Below are 19,047 nucleotides of genomic sequence, written 5' to 3' on the forward strand. Positions count from 1 at the left end.
GGGTATAGCAGCTCCCAAATCATGACATAGAGACTTCTTTTTTTTCAGCCTGAAATAATTTATTTTATTTTTTTAATTGTTTTTATTGAGCTATATATTTTTTCTCCACTCCCCTCCCTTCCTTTCCCCTCTTTTTCTAATGTCTCCCATGGTCCCATGCTCCCAATTTACTCAGGAGATCTTTTTTTTTTAATATGTCCTATGTAATTTAGATCCATGTATATCTCTCTTAGGGTCCTCATTGTTATCTAGTTTCTCTGGTATTGTGAATTGTAGGCTGGTTTTTTTTTTACTTTATGTCTAAAAGTCACTTATGAGTAAGTACATATGATATTTGTTTTCTGGGTCTGAGTTACCTCACTCAATATGTTTTCTAGATCCATCCATTTGCCCACAAATTTCAAGATATCATTGTTTTTTTTTCTGCTGTGTAGTACTCCATTGTGTAAACGTACCACATTTTCCTTATCCATTCTCCGATTGAGGGGCATTTAGGTTGTTTCCAGGTTCTGGCTATGATTAACAATGCTGCTATGAACATAGTTGAACACATGTCTTTGTGGTACAATTGAGCATTCTCAATTGTGTACCCAAAAGTGGTATTGCTGGGTACTGAGGTAGACACAGAAACTTCTTATTAGTTATGAATGCTTGGCCTTATTCTTCGCTTGTTCCACTAGCTCTTGTAACTTCATTTAGCCTGTTTCTCTTCACTTACATTTTGCCCACAGGCTTTCATCTTCCATTCTGGATGTCCTACTTTCACAGTCTCCTCTGTGTCTGGCTGGCCCGCCCTGAGTGCCTTCCTCTCTTTCTCCCTTGTTCTCTCTTTCTCTCTTATCCTGAGCCTAGATCCGTCCTCCTACCTATTTTCCCTGCTGCCCACCAGCCCCACCTATGTCGGGGATCAGCTTTGATCAGCCAGGGCAGAGGCATGGGGTTAGAAATATAGTAAAGAATATGAAGATGCAAATGAAAATAATAAAACGGAGAAACATATAGTATAGTATCGGGAGGGTATTTCCGTGAGTACTGAAAATTCACCCGCATTTAATTAATTTCCAACTGCCTAAAATAACCCTGACCCCAAAAGGTAGGAGTAAGACAAAAGACTGATTAACACGATACAAGGAAATGAACAAGCCAATGGAAGGTCACAGGCTACTCCATTCTTAGTTAAACATTCCGTTGCTAGAACAAGTCCCATTCACACACTAGACCAAAATGTTCTGTAGACAAACCACTCCCTGGGTGGAATCCAAAGTTACGTCCATAAAGGGAACTGGAACTTAGTTGGATCCTTTAGACTCTTGTTTGAAGTGGGAACAGATATAAGCCTGGAGTACAAGGGCTGGCTATTAGCCACACCTGTTGACAATAACCTTGAGAGACTAGAACTCTCTGTTCCGCCGCTAGGAGGGAACTTTGAGGTAGAAGCACAGTAACACATAACACATAGCTAGCCAACACTTAATATTAGCACTAATTCTCTAATACTGAAAAGACCAAGAAAATGGCTGAGTTGGAGATGGGATTTTTCTAGGCTTGCTTTCTCTGGCTAACCAAATGTCTATTGAGTTAAATTCATTAAGACGTGTGCGCGTGTGTGTGCACGCGCGTGTGCGTGTGTGGCACCAGGTAATTTCATACATGTCTTTGTGTGTATTCGTATTGGTGTGTGCATGTAGTGGTCAGAGGTCAACCTGACCTAGTGTTGGCTCCTTGCCTTCCACCTTGTTGCAATGTCTTCTGTTGCTTGCTGGGACTCTCCTGTCTCCATCTCCTGTTTCTCCACAGGAGCACTGGGATAACAGCTGTGTGCTGCCCTGTCTGGCTTTATGTAGGTTATGGGATCTACAAACACTTTATCCACAAAGACATCTCCCAGTCATTACGCTTTTAAATTTTATTTTTGTTACATTTTATCTGTGTGTGTGCACACATATGTCAGTGTGTCCCACTTGGAGGTCAGAGGACAACTTTTGGGAATTCTTTTCCTGCCCTATGTAGGTCCTAAGGATAGAATCGAGGCTGTCAAACCTCTGGCAAGCACCTTTATTCTCTAAACTGCCTAGCTGACCCACCAATGTCTTATTTTAAAAGCATGATCACTCTCATGGGATTGAACCCAGAACCTCATGGATCTTAGCAACAGGGACCTCTTCACAGAGTTACATCCTCAACCTTTTATGATTTTTTTCTCAAATGTGAAAAAAAATCAAAAATAACCTGCTGCCAATCTTCAAGTAAGATGGATTCGATTCCCAGATTATAAAGTTGTATTTCTCGTGTGGTTTTGTATGCACCAGGTATGTAATTCTGTGAGTCCATTTCCTTCTAGTCTGGAAAGCATGAGACTGGAGAACCAAATACACCAGTAGGCTGTTGTCAGAGAGGAGAGATCCCGTAGTCTACAGAGAGCGAGAGGATTCTGGGAGGGATGCATGGTGTGGATAGACAGCTTTCGTGTGAGTTGTTTCCACATATCCATCTGCAGATAAAGATGAGTGCCAATTCGGAGCCACTGTGATCTGTGGGAACCACACCTCCTGCCACAACACACCTGGAGGGTTCTACTGCATTTGCCACAAAGGCTATCGGGCTACAAATAACAACAGGACGTTCATTCCCAACGATGGCACTTTCTGTACAGGTACTAAACGGGGCTGTGGTGATGACCACTTGGGGATGGCACGGTAGCTGATGGGTAGAGAGTAGAATCACGGTGGAAAGCCTTGAACTTGAACAGACACCTAGTAGTACTAGTCAGTATTAGAGAATTAATGCTAACATTATGTGTTGTCTAGCATTATGTCAACTTGACACAAGTTAGAGTCACTTGGGAAAAGGAAACCTCAACTGAAAAGATGCCTCCATCAGCCTGGCAAACATGGCAGACAGGCAAACCTGTCAGGCGTTTTCTTGATGAGGGGTTAATGTGGGAGGGCCCAGCTCACTGGATGATGCCGCCTCTGGGCAGGGTGTCTTGCTTGTTACAAGAAGCCAGGCTGAGCAAGCAACGGAGAGCAAGCCGGTAAGCAGCATTCCTCCATGGCTTCCATTTCAGTTCCTGCCTCCGGGTTCCTGTCCTGACTTCTCTCAGTGATGGAGTGTGAGCTGAGGGTTGTAAGATTAAAAGAAACCCTTTTCTTCCCAAGTTGTTTGTAGCCATATCTTCTTATCAGAGTAATATAAACCCCAATGAAGACTTATTGTTAGATGGGATCATGGTATTGTGATCTATAGAATGTTATTATTTTGAGAGATGAATTGTCTGGGGCATTATTATGAAGTATTTTGTGTTTTGATTTCTGTGAGCTGTTTTAAATGACGAAATATGAACAGTAATTGAATAACTTATGATATTGGAGGGTGGGCATCTGGTAATTGATTGTACTGTTTTTCAAGTTTTATGTCTTTAAAAATTTTAAATTTATTATGTATGTTTATGAGTATGTGTGTTTGTGTGTGCATGTATGATGTGGTGTGTGTGTGTGAGAGAGAGAGAGAGAGAGAGAGAGAGAGAGAGAGAGAGAGAGAAAAATAGGTTGTGTGCACAGTGTGTGTGCTTACATGTGCACAGTGTGTTTGTGTGGCAGGGGTTCAGAGAACTACCTTCAGGAGTCCCATTCTTTCACTGCCCAATCTGGGGATTGAACTCAGACTGAGGCTTGAGCAGTCTGCTCTCATACCCACTGAGCCATCGTGATGGCCTGTGTTTTAACCTTTCTACAATGGACAATCAGGCTGACCTCTCTGGAGCCAGTGTGCCAGCTCTATTTTCCTGTAACTAAGCACAACACCCATTAAGCACCAAGGGTTTCTGTGCCTCTTAGGAGGTCTAAGCATTGTCACGAAGGGGACTTGCCACCACAGGACTCTGTGAGGAATGTGACTTTTGGCAACAAGTAACCTTGTCAGTGAGATTCCTGGGCGTAAGTTGATTGAACGGAAGCCCGAGCAAAGCCCTCCTCATGTTCATGACTCTGGGTGAACTCTGCGTCTAGGTAGCGAATCCCAATAGGCCAACTCTTCAGCTTTCTCAGGTTCCTGATCGGTCACAAAGGGGAGAGGCCAGAAACTCCTCTTGGTTCTGAGATCTTGGTGTAGACTCTCTGACTGCTTAGAGGCTTGGTGGCGTTACAAGGTTTTCAGAGAAACAAGGAAAACAGAGCATCTTTAATCTTTCTGTGGCTAGGAACTGCAGATTCTGGCCTCCGCCGTTCTGCTTGATCTGTGCTAAGACAAAATTCCTGGAAGGATAAATTCATACATCCAGCTTTTTCTTAGTAAGAATAAATGTATTCTCTCAAAGAACACATTGTATCCAGTGTCCTGTTGTTTCTGCAACAAGTTACTGGCTGTGTGGTTTTTAAAACTGTGATGTTGCCACATTAAATTAGGACATTATAAGGCAGCAATGCTTTTTTGGCCTTGGGGTCTTGTTTTTTCTTTTTTTCGGAAACAGGCTTTGTCTGTGTAGTCCTGACTGTCCTGGAGCTTATCCTGGAACCCACTCTGTAGACCAGGCTGTCCTCAAACTCAGATTGGGACTGGAACTGGGTTGCCTCTGTCTCTTTAGTTCTGGGATCAAAGGTGTGCACCACTATGCCTGGTGAGAGGCTAATTTTAAAAACCATGTATGATAATGATCTATTATCTGGCTCGTTCACATACATTTCTTTTCTGCCAAGGCAGTGCCAGTGGGAGGTGACAGGTGGACAGTTAATTTCACTGACCTGGTGCTAGGGAAAGATGAGCAAAGGTGTTATCTGGAACCCAAGGGTAGCCCTTATCTTAGCAGCAAGGGACAGACCTGGGGGATGTTCTAGGACACGTGATACCTGAAACCGCTCTTTCAAAACTGTATCAGTATTGTGCTGAAGGATGCATTCAGCTTTTAAGAGTTAGGAAGACTGACCAGGTGTGACGGCTCACGCCTTTAACCTTAGCACTTGAGAGGCAGAGGCTCTCTGTGAGTTCCAAGTCAACCTGTTATACACAGCAGGTTCTAGGCCAGGCAAAGTTACACTACACAGTAAGCACCCATTTCTAAAAGAAAAAAAGAAAACAAACAAAGAAACAAAAACACCCAAAAGATAGGAAGAAAGAATGGAGCTGGGTTGAAGAATGGTAGAACTCTTACCTAGTATAAGCAGGGCCCTGGGTTTGATCTCTGGTTTGCACACTAAACAGAAGTTAGAAAGATGAAGGGTGCGGGGGGGGGGGGGGAGAACAGGAAGAGAGAGAAGGAAATGTTTTCTGCAAGGGTCAAAGAGGTGTCAGCCAAACCAAAGCCAACCTGCCTGGAACAAAATCCTGCAATCCTGCATAAGCCCTGACAGATTTGTTCCATTTCTGGCAATTTTGGTGATCCTTCCCTTTTTGGAAAAAGAGACACAATTCACATTCACCAATTTCCCTTCTTTTGAAGTGTTAATTCAGTGGGTTTAGAATATTTACAAAGTCAGGTTACTACTGTTGGCATTGCTGTAACCCCACAAGGAAGCCCGTGTTCATTGCCCGTCATTTCTTTGACTTTTCATTTCGGGGTCTCTGTTGACCCCTTGTAAAAGCTGTAATTTTTTTTTATTGGTGTTGAGGAGCCCAATGCCTCAGAATCAGTTGCCAGAGAGACATGAGTGGATGCTGGTTGGGATGTATCAGCCTTTATCCAGTTTTGTTTGGAGCCTCACCCTGAGGGATCTTCTTCCCGGAATATGTTGTAATTTGCAGAATCTAAGTCAGGCTCCAGAGCTGAAGACAGACGTCTTCGGAGGTCACTGGCGCTAGAGGAGGAATGAGCTATAGTGGTTTTAGAGTGGGCTGACGTCAGTCTAGAATCAGAAGATGCTCTGGTGTCCAGAAATGCCTGTAGTGACTCTTGCAAGTCACAGAAACCTGGCCACAAGGTCTCCAGCGACAGCGATGTGAGAGTGGGCGGAGAGTGGTCTGAGGTGGGCGGAGAGTGGGTGGAGAGTGGGTGGAGAGAATCGACACCCGTGTGGATAGGACTGGGGACTGTCATTTCCCTACACAGGGGCCACCAAGTAGGCATGGGTCTCCTAAGGTCTGCTGACGGCTTCAGGGTGACTTCTTGCCTTTTGAGTCCCTGAGCCACGTGTTCCATCCTGAATGGCAACAGTAACCTTCTCACAGGAATTTCCTGCATGTTAGAGCATTGTGCTCTTGCTGCTGGAGAAATGGAAGCCCTTCAGCCCTGGCTGAGAAAGGAGAAGGTGACCAAAAAGAACCGGGGAGTGTTGTCGTCCCCCAGCTCCTGGGGACTTCTCTCCCTCTGTGTCCTGCCAGTTTGCCTCACACCTTCACGCCTCCAGCTCTGTTTTTACCCGTTTCCCAGGTCAGGTTAGGTCTACTGGCCTTTGTCTAGGGCAGGAGCCTCTTTCTAAAAGAACACCTGTTCCCAAGCTCCTTTGCTCCTGCCGCTTGGTGCCTGAGCCCATCCTGGCCTCGGCCCAATGTGTAATCACACTCAAAATGCTTGCTTTCTGAGAGGACCCGCCCATTTGGTTTTCTTTTGCCTTACGGTTTTCCCTAGCAACTTTTTCAAGTGGAAATGTAAAATAGTGTATTAAGTGTGAAAAACTGTATGATATTTTGAAATTATGAAACAATGCCTCAAAATTAAAAATAAAATTACTACATGGTTCTGAAATTCAGTTTCTGGACATTTGCCCCCAAACGACTGAATCTGGCACCTTAAAGAGACCTTTGCATAGCCACGCTCACAACAGCCTTGTTCACGGCAGTCAAGGCAGCACAGAGGTTCTCCATGTTCGTCTGCAGATGAAAGGTGAAGGTAGTGCATATCAGGGAGTGTTGTTCAGCTTGAAAAAGGAGGGAGCAGGCACAGTAGGGCACATGCTTAGCATGGGCAATGGTCTAGAGCCAAACCAATGGTCTAGAGCCAATCCTAGCTCTCTTCTCTTCTCTTCCTTTCCCTTCCCTTCCCTTCCTCTCTCTCTCTCTCTCTCTCTCTCTCTCTCTCTCTCTCTCTCTCTCTCACGCACACACACACAACTTTACATATGCTATAGTGTGGATGAACTTTAAGGACATGATGCTGAGGGACCATTCCACCAAGGTACAAAATTGTCAAATGTATATAGGCAGGGAATAGATAGTGTTTGCCCCGGGATGGGAAGGAGGGGACACGAGAGCGTTAATGTCTCATGAACTTAGAGCTTCACTAGTACACGATAAAAAGAGTCCCAAAGACGGCTTCTGGGGACTGGCACAACCCCGTGAATCTTCCTAATGCACTGCACTGTACTCTTAAGAATGGTTAAGATGGTAATTTTTTACATTATTTTATTATCATTAAAAGGTTATAAATTTGCGCCGATGTTCAGCTACAACACTCAAGTGCAGTATAAATTATCAACAAAGGCGTAGTATATCATTAAACACAAAGTCTTGGTGATGACATAGAATCTCTCTGGCCTCAGGAGGTCGTGCTGGTAAACTTGATAGGTCAACCAGCTAAGATTATAGAATAGACTAGAAAAGGAATAGTTTCCAAATATTATAAACCAGCAGATGATTAAAAATCAAAATCACAGTGTAGTGATATTTTGTTCGTGTTTTAACAAACAAAGCTTGCTTGAAGAACAAAGCACAGAGCTGAGCCACTGGAGGCCAGGGAGTGGTGACACACACCTTTAATCCCAGGGCGGAGGTAGAGAGTTCAAGGCCACCCTGGGCTGCCCGAGTTGAATCTGTCTAAAAGAAACGGAGCTCACACAAAAGTGATCTCAGAATTTGAGATAAAGATCTACTTCTTTAATCCCAGCACTAAAGAGGTGGAGACCGGAGTGAGGTGGTTGGGCGGAGAGAGGAATATAAGGCTGGAGGAGACAGGAGCTCAGTGCAGTCTGAGAATGCAGTCTGAAGACAGGATTGCCCTTTCTGTTTGAGAATTGGTAGAGGTGAGAACTCTAGTGTCTGGCTGCTCTGCTTCTCTGATCTCTCAGATTTTTACCCCATAATCTATGACTCCAAGTTTTTATTGTTAAGCCAAACTAGAATTTGTGCTACATCATGGGACTAGAGAAAAGGGTCAGTAGTTAAGAGCACTTAACTCTTCTAGAAGACCTGGATTCAGGTCCCAACACTCACACTGAATAGCTCACCAGTGCCCCTAACTCTAGCTCCAGGGGATCCAACATCTTCCTCTGGCCTTCAAGGGCACCTGCACTCTACTTGAAATGCACAGACAGACATGCACATAAATAAAAATAAATCCTAAAAAAGTCAAATTGCCAGTTGGTGACAGTGCATGCCGTTAATCCCAGCACTCAGGAGTTGATGATCTCTGAGTTTGAGGTCAGTCTGGTCTACAGCATGAGTCCCAGAGAAACCTTGTCTCAACACAAAAAAGGTCAAAATTATGTCACAGTATTGCGGTTGTATGTGGTAGGCACACCTGAACTTAACTAAGGCAATTAATTGCATCTTCGATTCCATTAGGTAGAGAACTATTGATTTCATGATGCACAATTGGATGATAATGGGTTTTGAATATGGACTTCCAGGTAGGTACATGGCTTCAAATCCTGGAGTTTCCATTGCTGCTGGGACCAATGGCTTAACCACTTTGTCTTGCTTTAGTTTCCTCAAAAATGGGCTGTTGTGGAAATTAAATAAGAATATAGTATTTAATAAACAATGAAGTGTTTAGGACAGTACTTGACATGTGGATGGTGGCATGTGGCGGTTGTCGTTATTAGCAATAATTATGACAATTGTGGCTATTAGGTTGCTGAGTGACTGTACACAAAGCTCACTAATAATGGCTGTGGTGAGTCCTACAGTGTTGGTCAGCATCCAGGAGTCCCGCGTCATCCCATACCTCCGCCGCTTGCCCATGTTTGAAGGTCCAATGAAAAGCACTGCATTTATTCTCACTTGGTATTTTTCAAGATGTCCATTAGAGAAGGTGGGGTGACTGTCGCTACCATTATGGTCTGTTGAGTTGCTTTGTCAGTGGCTTGGGTAAAGTGTCAGACATTTCTCATTAAATTGACAGGTGAGAAGAAGCCACAGAAGGACAGATTCCTAACTGGCAAGGAACTCGTGACAAGCTAGAACGCGTCAAAGCTAACAACAGGGCTGATGTCTGCAGGGACAAAATCATCTTAAACTTGGTCCTTTGGGCTGGAGAGACGGCTCAGCAGTTAAGAGCGCTTGTTGCTCTTGCGAAGGATCTGAGTGATTCCCAGCACCCATGTGGCAGCTCAGACCCATATCTGTAATTCCAGTTCCAGGGCATCTGATGCCCTCTCTGGCTTCCTTGCCACACATGCTGGCAAACAAACTCATAAAGTAAAAATAGATAAATCTTTTTTAAAAAGAAATAAATTGATTTACATTGATGTTGTTTTTTATATTATTAATAGTTTAAAACTCTTTTCATAACAACAGCCCCTTGTTCTGTGATTATATTGTTTGACTAGTTTTAGACCTCCTCGTTCTTTGTGGTATCTTTAATTTCCCTCCATATTTTCGCAGTGTTGGGAAATGAACCCAGGCCTCCTGCCTGCTAAGGGCTTGCCCTGCCTCTGAGCGAGGCTCTCAACCACTTCCCTTGACACTGTCTACTCAGCTCTGATTCACTGCCTTGCGTGTTTTCTCGGCTCTTCTTGTTTAGAACAGAAATGTCAGCGGGGCAGCCCCTGAAATCCTCTGGATTCTGAACTGTCTTTTCGCTGCTTAGCCAGAGCATGATGCTTTGTTCCCTTTCTTAGAACTCGAAATGTTACTCAGTTGCTGGGAAGCCCTGTGTTCCAGACAGGAAGTCCTAGGTCAGGTCGAGTGATTCCTCCTGGGTTCCCATTCCTTTTCTCAGGAGGGGTCTTATTCTCTTATTTATGGATTTCAGAATGGCTTTCGTGTTTTGTTTTCCTTTTCTTTCAACAGCTACCATTAAATAACACCCTTACACACACCACTATTTGTGTTTGTTTTTGATGACCCATCCGGAGGGTATATTCCTGTCTGCCTGTCTGTCCCTCCCTCCTTCACTTCCTCCCTCACACCCTCCTTCCCTTTGTTCCCTGGGCTGAAAATGAATTTGTAGTCAATGCTGGCCTGAAACTTACTAAGTAGGCCAGGCTGGCCTTGCACTGGTGGTGGTGAGCCACCTGCTCTAGCCCCCAACCCCCACCAAGTGTTAGCATACCTGGTTTGCTCTTTTTCTCTCTAGTTGCTTCATTCCTAAAACGTGCCTGCCCACTTAAACTGTGCAGTACAATGGTGGTTATTATATTCATAGAGTTCCATGGTATTACCGCTGATTTTTGAAGATCTTCCATCTTCCCACCAAAGCCCGTTGTCTCCCCATTTCTCATGGACTAAGACAACTAGAAGCCCTCCTTTGTCTTTGTAGTTTGCCTCTTGTGGAGACTGCTTTTGAACGTGGTCATGGTCCTCCTCCCTTTACTATCCCTTCTGAAGTAGTTCTGGCACTTGTATCAAAGACTGCCTTCCTTATCAGCTACAGGCTTGTCTTTCTTCCTGGAGATGGGTCAAGGTTGTAGTAGGTGCCCTGTACTGAGACATGGAGAGCTTGAGACTGGGCCCAGGAGACCAGGTACCATGTATAGAGCTTCAGAGAGAGCCAGCAGGAAGGGTGTGGCCGGCACTCCTCCTGATGGCCAGGGTTAAGTCTCCTCTTTCAGTCAGTCGGCTGTGTTGGCCCCAGGAGAATAGCTTCTGTGTGCAGCGTTCACGCTTGTCACCTTCAAACTGTTTGGATCAGGATGTGTAAGCTGGGGTGCTCTCTCCCTCACTAGGAGATAAGCTCTTGAAGACCCACCCTTCTTCAGTTTCTCTTCAGTTGTCGGCTCTTTTTCACTTGTCTCTGTAAGGTTTTGTTTTTTATCTCACAACTTCTGTCTCACACCGACTTTTCCCACTGTGTCTCTGGAGGATTCCTCGAGTTGGATTCGCAAACCTGATTTCCAGCGGTGGCCTCTCTATTGTTTAATGCCCTTTTGAGTTTTTATTTTTGGCATTCACAGTTTGTTTTCAATTTGTAAGATTTCATTATATTCCTAGAAGTTCCCCCTTGAAAATTGATGTATTATTTTCTTAATGGCACTTATTTGAGCTCTTCATGCGTTCGGAGAATTTCGATTGTTTACTGCCGCCACCCAAACATCCCCTTGAGTTTAGTGGCTTTAAAGAGCAATTTATGGGCGGAGGACAAGGTTCCCTGGGTAAGGTGGAGGCTGGGGTTCAGATCCCCAGGCCCATGTGAAGCCAGATGTGGTAACACATGGTAGCGGTAATGTAGTTCTCTCATGGTGAGATGGGAGGTGGAGACAGAAGGATCCCTGTGGGCTTCTGAGCCAGCTAGTGTGGCATATACAGCACTGGACAGCAGAGGGACCCTGCCCGTAATGAGGCGGAAGGCAAGGATGGGTATATGAGGTTGTTCTCTGGTTCACCTGCATGTTATGGCATATGTATGCCTCCCCTCACACACATGAACATGTATAGATGCACGTGCAAGCGTGCGCGCGTGCGTGCACACACACACACACTGAACAATTGGGTATTTCCCACAATTTCTGGTTTGGTCATGTGATTCTTTTTATATCTGCTATGGACTGAATGATTACACTGAACTGGTGGCTTAGATGACACACTAAAAGAGGCCTTTTGTATCTTAGAACTCCAAACTGACAACTGGCTTGCTTACTTTGGTTCTCCACATGGCTTCTCCATTCCGTGAAGATCCTCTTCAGGGATCTTCCTTGAGGCTTCTCCTAAGCACAACAGCTTAGACTTCCTTACAGCATAGCCACAAAATTCCAAGGAAAAGAAAAAGGAAGCCAGGCTTCTTATAGACCGTGTGTGGTGGCTTGAAAGAAAATAGCCCCCAAAGAAATGGCACTAATGGGAGGTGTGGCCTTGTTGGAGTAGGTGTGGTCTTGTTGGAGGAAGTGTGTCATTGTAGAGGTGGGCTTTGAGGGCTCATATATGCTCAAGCTATGCCCAATGAGACAGTCCACTTCCTGTTGCTTTCTGATCAAGATGTAGCCAGCACCTTGTCTGCCTGCATGCCACCATGCTCCCTGCCATGTTGATAATGGACTGAATGAACCTCTGAAACTATAAGTGAGCCACCTCTTATAAACCTTTAATTTTTTTTCTTTAATTTTTGAGACAGGATCTCATTATGTACCCTTGGCTAGCCTGGAACTCACTTTGTAGACAAGGCTAGCCTCAAATTCATAGAGATCCTCCTGCCTCTGCCTCCCAAGTGCTGGGATTAAAGGTGTGTACCACCACTGCCTAGCTCTTTTTTTTTTAATTCTCAACACACTGGGAAGTATTTATAATCTAATAATTTAACATTTCCTATGCTTTCAGTGTCTTTGGTATGAAGAATTTACACAAAGAACCTTTAAGGAACAAAATAAAATGAGAATACGATGGCAAACAAGCGCATGCATTATTGGTGTTGCTAGACAATGTGAAAACGTGACCGCCACAATGTTCTTCAGTCTTTTCTGTTTTTCTCCCCTCTTTTTCTATTTTGGGATGGGTCTCCAGACATAAATGAGTGTGAAGTTCCTGGCCTGTGCCGTCATGGAGGTCAGTGTATCAACACTCCTGGGAGCTTTGAATGCTACTGCGTGGAAGGATACGTGGCAAAGGACGGTCCCGAGCCCTTCCACCCAAGCACAGACGGCACAGCATGCACAGGTAGGCATCTGCCAGAGAGGCAGCATCGGGAGGTGAGACCTGGTGGGTATCATTTTCTCGTGTTCCGATGTTTATGGATCTGCATTGGAGACACGAGTAGATATCATCTTCACATATTTTTTATGAAATGAAATGAATGACCTAATCAAGATAGAGTCATGTTATGGGAAAAAACTGAACAGTCAACTTCAAGGGTTTATAAACTTTAGCAATTCATGGATATTTTGGAATTAACTCTTGCCTATTAGGTCTGATAAGAACCCAGCAGCATCTCAAAGGTGACCTTGACAATTAAGAAAGTGCACCAAATTTAAGGGAGTTTGCCTTAGATTTTTACTTCGTTGGCCAAGGCATCTCATTAGTGAACATGAGTCGGGGCTGATAGGTAATTCCTTCTGCTTTGTGTAGATGCTGATGTATTACGGGGGGCTGGAAGAGCAGTAAGGACAATCGCTGGAAATATGCTCAGAGCCTTAGGGAAACAGACCAGTGCTCTTAAAATAGGGCCTGGGGGTGTGAGGCACGGGTTGTGGGTGGAGAGGTGGAGGATTCTGAAAACGTGCATTCATAAAGAACGCGACATGTTTTTGTGTTTTAGAAATAGACTGTGGCCCCCCTCCTGAAGTCCCTGGTGGCTACATCACAGGGAATTACAGCTCCACGCTGGGCGGTCAGGTACATTACAGCTGCAAAGAGGGGTTTCTCAGCGTCTCGGGAGATGGAGTTTCACGCTGCACGGCCCTGGGCACGTGGGAATCTCCGACGTTACGTTGCCAAGGTGGGTTTTCAAAACCTTAGCCTCCTGCATAGAGTGTCCTGAGGTTGCTTTATTTCAGTTTCCTTTTGGGATAGTAACCGTGTTAGATAAATCCAACATGTCATATTTGTTTCCGGCAGGCTTTACTTGGGTCTCTAGTATTTCCAGGGTCTGTATCTTGTCTGAAAACAACGGCCCTACCTTTTGTTCATCTGCATTTATAAAATTCTAGTTTTTATTACGCTGTCTTGACTAATGTCTCCAGAATGAAAACCTAAATAGTGGGATTAACATTGAATGTTTTAATCTTATTCTGACTTGTATGGAAATGATTTTGGTGTTTCAACATGAATTCAGCTTTTTTTAAAAAAAATGTAAAGCTACCTTTATTTATTTATATGTGCATATGTATGTTTGCTTGTGTACTATGTGCGTGTGTATGTGCGTGTATGTGTACAATGTGTGTGCATAGAGATCAGAAGACAACTTGATGTAATCAGGTTTCTCCTTCTGTCATGTGCATCCCAGGCATCCAACTAATGCTGTCAGGCTTGGAAATAGAAGCGCCTTTTACCCACTGAGCCACGTCACTGGCCATGATCTCAGCTTTTTGATGTGTGTGTATCTATTTATACATTGCATATGGCACTATGTGCCAAGTACATTCTAAACAAAGCCCCTGAGATTGGCTCATTTAGTCTTTAGAAGATCCCTGTGCATAGACGCGAAGGCTGCGACTCTTCAGGCATCAGGAGATTAAGTTAAGGCCACACAGCCAGGGGTGGAACTGGAAGTAGGAGCCTGAGATGCCAGCTTCAGAGACTGTGTTTTCAGTCACTCTGTTATTCACTTTTCTGTTTACTACTGTGATTGTTTTTGTTCTTTTTACTTTTTCTATTTCCATTTTAATGGTTCTTGGGTTTCCATATAATCTTAAGGAAGTATCCATCCATGTTCCTTTTACTATTTTTTAATCAGACACTAGCGATTTTTATGTCTTTTAAGCATGGATCCGAAGGTGACTACATACATTTTCTTTTAATCTGTAATGCGAGTTTCACTAATAAATATTCTGATAATGATTGGTATTGTTAGGATGAATTATTTTGAGGTATTGGCTTATTATTATTTTAATGAGGATCATATTTGCTAACTATTACTTAGGATTCTTCGCTGATACTCAAAGGGTGCCGTTTCTGTTATATTTAGACCAATGACATTCTGAATTTCAAAATACCAAAGCATTTTTTTCTTCCTTGCTCTACAGAATTTTTAGAGATTTGGGAGACTCCATTTGGAAAGCCATCTGGATGTGTCACTTTGGGGCACAAGTTAGCCCTTGAAGTGTTTTAAAAGCTCCAATCCAAAGGATCACATCTGTGGGCAGCAATCCCGAGTGATCTTTATTTACTTTCTAGATTGAAGGGACTTTTGATATACAAAAAAAGAGTAATTGTCATAATTGATATTAATTGTCAATTGACAGGATCTAGAGTCACAAGGAGACAAGATTCTGGGCATGTCTGTGATTTCCTAGGTTAGGACTCACCTTAATTCTAGGGAACACATTCTGTAGGCTGGGTTATATTAAAAATAGAGTACTCACTGAGCACAAATGTCCATCCCTCTCTCCTTCCTGGCTGTGGATACAGTGTGAGCAGCTGGCCCCTTCTGCTATTCTTTCTTCTGCTGAATAGACTGTATCCCTTCAAACCATGAGACAAAATAAACCCTCTCTTTCCTTAGGTCACTTTTGTCAGGTATTTTTATCACAACAAGAAAAGTATCTAATTTAGCAATGATGGGCAAAGGGACATCTCGATATTCATTAAATCCATTGCACAACTAAGAAGTAGTGTTGTATGGGACTAAGTTAATCTTGCTGCTGTTCTACTTGTTGGGGTTTTAAACACATGTAGACACTTTATTACCATTCTCAGAGTTAAGAAGTTCTAAGGGTACATTTTAGTCCTCAGATTATCTTTCAATGGATCAATTAAGATCATACACTTAGAATAAAATGTACTTTAGCAACAAAGGAGGCAGTCAGCTGAGGGAAGAGAACTTGCAGACTGAGAGGATTTACAGATGACTTACAGAATGAGTTATTTACAAATTATTTATCCAACAAGGTCTTAGTATCTAGAATATATAAGGAACTTGAAACAGTAGAAAAAATAATTCAGTTACTGAATAGGCAAATTGGGGCTGGAGAGAATGGCTCAGCAGTTAAGCCTGAACTGCTCTTACAAAGGACCTGAATTCAGTTCCCAGTATCTACATGAATATCCACTCTAGCTCCAGGGAATCCCACATACGTGCACAGACACACACCCATATACATAATGATAATACAATAAATAGTTTTAAAAGAACGAGCAAATGATCTGAATAGACCTTCCTCAAAAGAGTACATGCAGCTCTGTGGGAAAAAAAATTCAATATCACTAATCATCAGAGAAATGCAAATCGATTTGCACAGTCATGCCATCTTATCGCATTATCCGGCCATTATCTAAAAGACAAAAAAAAAATAATACCGAATGCAGAGAGGGTGAGGAAGACAGGGAACTCCTGATGGGAATATCAATTAGTGCAACCATTCTAGAAAACACTAAGGAGGTTCCTCAGAAACTACAAATAGAACGACCATACAGGCTAGCTACCCCACTGCTGGGCATGCACCCAAAGGAAATGACTCAGCACATCAAAGAGACACCTGCACGTGCATTCCTGGTGCAATCACTGCCCCCAACAAGAAGTCAAGATGTCATCAATCTTGGAATCCATCAGTGAAGGAACAGTGTTACATATTCATATATACATCAGACTATTGTACAGCCACAAGAAGGTGGGAGTCTTGTCATTTGTATCAGCAGGAATAGGACAGGAAGAGGTTGTTAAAGGAAGTGAACCAGGCACAGAAAGCCAAACACTCCACTATCTTCCTTACATGTTGAATCTGAAAAGTTGATCTCGGGCCAGCGAGATGGCTCAGAAGGTAATAGTGCTTACCACTGAGCCAGATGATCTGAGCTTGACCCCCAAGGCCCACATGGTGGAAGGAGAGAGCCTACTCCTGTAAACAGTCTTCTAACTTCCACATGAGTGTCATGACTCACACCTATACACACACAGACACGTGCATACACCTACCCATACACCTATACATACACACTTATATACACGCACAGACACATACTTACACCTACCCATACACCTACACACACAGAGCCTTGACATAAAAAGTTTAAAATTAAACCAGGCTTGCTGACATATCCAGCAGAGCCAGGAGAATCTCTGAGTTTGAGGCCAGCCTGGTCTCATGGTGACCCCGCCTCAAAACAAATAAAACTCAATACTAAAACAATGTAAAATTCACCTCCTGGAAGTAGAAACTAAGCGGTGGTCTTCAGAGACTGGGAAGTGTTCTAGAAGGTTCCACGGGACACCATCTACCCTGTTCTTTGAAGCAGGAGTTCTCACTTTTGTTTTCTTGCTTCAGAACTACTTGTTTTTGTTTTTTAAAATATAATATTGTAATTAATTCTTTGGGAATTTCATGCAATGCATTAATTATATTCACCTCCCCACTCCTTTTCCACCTGGGCCCTCCCCTTCCCTCCCCGACTCCATTCTGATTCCACGACCTCTTTTTCAAAACAAGCCCCTGAATCCAGTTCGTGCTGCTCGTGCAGGTGGCGTGACTGCGGGCCAGTCCTTGCAGGGTGGTCAGCACACCTGAGGCCACACCCTTACAGAGAACCGACTCTTCCTCTCCCCGAGGCTGTCAGCTGTCCACAGCGCCTCAGGGGTGGAGCTCCATGGACCTCTTCCTGCACAGTGCTAGAATGTTGTCTGGTTTGATCTGCTGCAGGTCATGCGCCAGCAGCCACAGCTGCTGTGACTTCACGCACAGTGGTGTGCAGATCCTGTTGGGTCCAGAAGACACCGTTTTGCTCGAGTTTCCATGCTTTCTGCCTCCCTTTCTGTTCTGGTTCTGAGCCTTGGGGTGGGGAGAGCGTGGACTGTGTGGTGTTTACTTGGTGCATGTGGTCCACCGCTCCACTGAGAGTCTCTCACTTTCTCCTGGACCTTATTGAGTCATCTGGGCTGCCCCGCCAGCCCGCCCCAGGGATCACCTGTCTCTCCCTCCCTAGCACTGGGGTCACAAGAATCACAAGCGTGCACCATCATGCCTGATGCGTGTGCGGTGGTGGTGGTCAACCCCAGGTAGCATTCCTCAGGGGCCATCCGCTTTGGTTTTTTTTGTTTTGTTATTTATTCAGAATCTCTCATTGGGACCTGAGAGTTGTGGTGAGCCCCAGATATCCGTCCATCTCTGTCTTTCCAGCATAGGGGTCACTAGTGCCCACCACCATGCTCTGGGGAGCAAACTCAGGCAGGCCCTGTGCGCATAGCAAGCACTTTGCTGACTGAACTGTCTTCCACAGTTTGGACCAGTCTTTAAACATTTTCAATCTTCCTTGGGGGGAAAAGACACAATTTTTAAAATAACCAGAGAATAGGAATTCAGAGTTTCCATCACACGGCACGGCTAAATGTTCAAGGATATGGGACTGCTAACCACTCTAATTTGACCATGGCACATTGCATGTACATGTATTGGATTGAGTTATCAGTTTGTACTGCATCCGCAAGTCTGGTTGGGGTTGTGCTGCTGGTCTTATGTCAGCTTGACACACAAACTAGAGTTACCTGAAAGAGGGAACCTCAACTGAGAAGATGTCTCCTAAGGATCCGGCTGTAAGGCATTTTCTTTATGAATGACTGATAGGGAAGGGCCCAGCCCGTTGTGGGTGGTGCCATCCCCGGGCTGCTGGTCCTGGGTTCTGTAAGAAAGCAGGCTGAATAAGCCAGAGGACGAGAGCTGCGCCCACCTCGGCCTCTGCAACAGCTCCTGCCTCCAGGTTCCTGCCCTGTTCGACCATAAACAGAGTAAGGATGTGTAAGCCAAATCAGCCCTTTCCTCCCCAAGTTGCTTTGGTCATGGTGTTTTATCACAGCAATAAGTAACCTTAACTAAGACACAGGTCAAGTACAAAGAAGAAAAAATATAGCAAATTGTGTTGTGTGATTTTTTTTTTACTCTTTTGGCTTTTGGGGGGTTCCGCCACTCTGTTCCCAAATAAATCACACATGGAGGCTTATTCCTAGTTATAAATTTCCGGCCTTAGCTCGGCTTGTTTCTTGCCCACTTTTCTTAGCTTAAATTATCCCGACTACTTTTGGCCTCTGGGTTTTTATCTTTCTTAATTCTGTATATCTTACTTTCCTTCTTACTCCATTGCTGGGTGGCTGGCCCCTAGCGTCCTCCTCTCCTTGTTCTCCTGTTCTTTCTTCTCTCTCCTGCCGGATTTCTCCTTCTATTTATCCTCTCTGCCTGCCAGCCCCGCCTATCCTTGCTCCTGCCTCGCTATTGGCCGATCAGCTCTTTATTAGACCATCATGTGTTTTAGACAGGCAAAGAATCACAGCTTCACAGTTAATCAAATGCAGCCTAAACAAAAGTAACACTCCTGAAAATAACATTC

The 19,047-nt window shown here is 44.1% G+C and overlaps 1 protein-coding gene across 5 annotated transcripts in view; it reads left to right on the top strand.

The window, feature by feature from the left end:
• Positions 1 to 19,047, top strand: part of Susd1 (sushi domain containing 1) — a 121,896-nt gene that overhangs the window by 15,760 nt on the left and 87,089 nt on the right. For 4 of the 5 annotated variants that reach the window (XM_075967114.1, XM_075967115.1, XM_075967116.1 and 1 more), the window contains exons 3-5: positions 2,498 to 2,653; positions 12,583 to 12,735; positions 13,334 to 13,513. In XM_075967114.1, the coding sequence (XP_075823229.1) occupies positions 2,498 to 2,653; positions 12,583 to 12,735; positions 13,334 to 13,513 (489 nt within the window). The remainder of the gene's footprint in view (positions 1 to 2,497; positions 2,654 to 12,582; positions 12,736 to 13,333; positions 13,514 to 19,047) is intronic. The other variant, XM_075967117.1, reaches the window with a different exon arrangement.

This window comes from Microtus pennsylvanicus, chromosome 3 (assembly GCF_037038515.1).
Source record: "Microtus pennsylvanicus isolate mMicPen1 chromosome 3, mMicPen1.hap1, whole genome shotgun sequence".
Lineage (NCBI taxonomy): Eukaryota > Metazoa > Chordata > Mammalia > Rodentia > Cricetidae > Microtus > Microtus pennsylvanicus.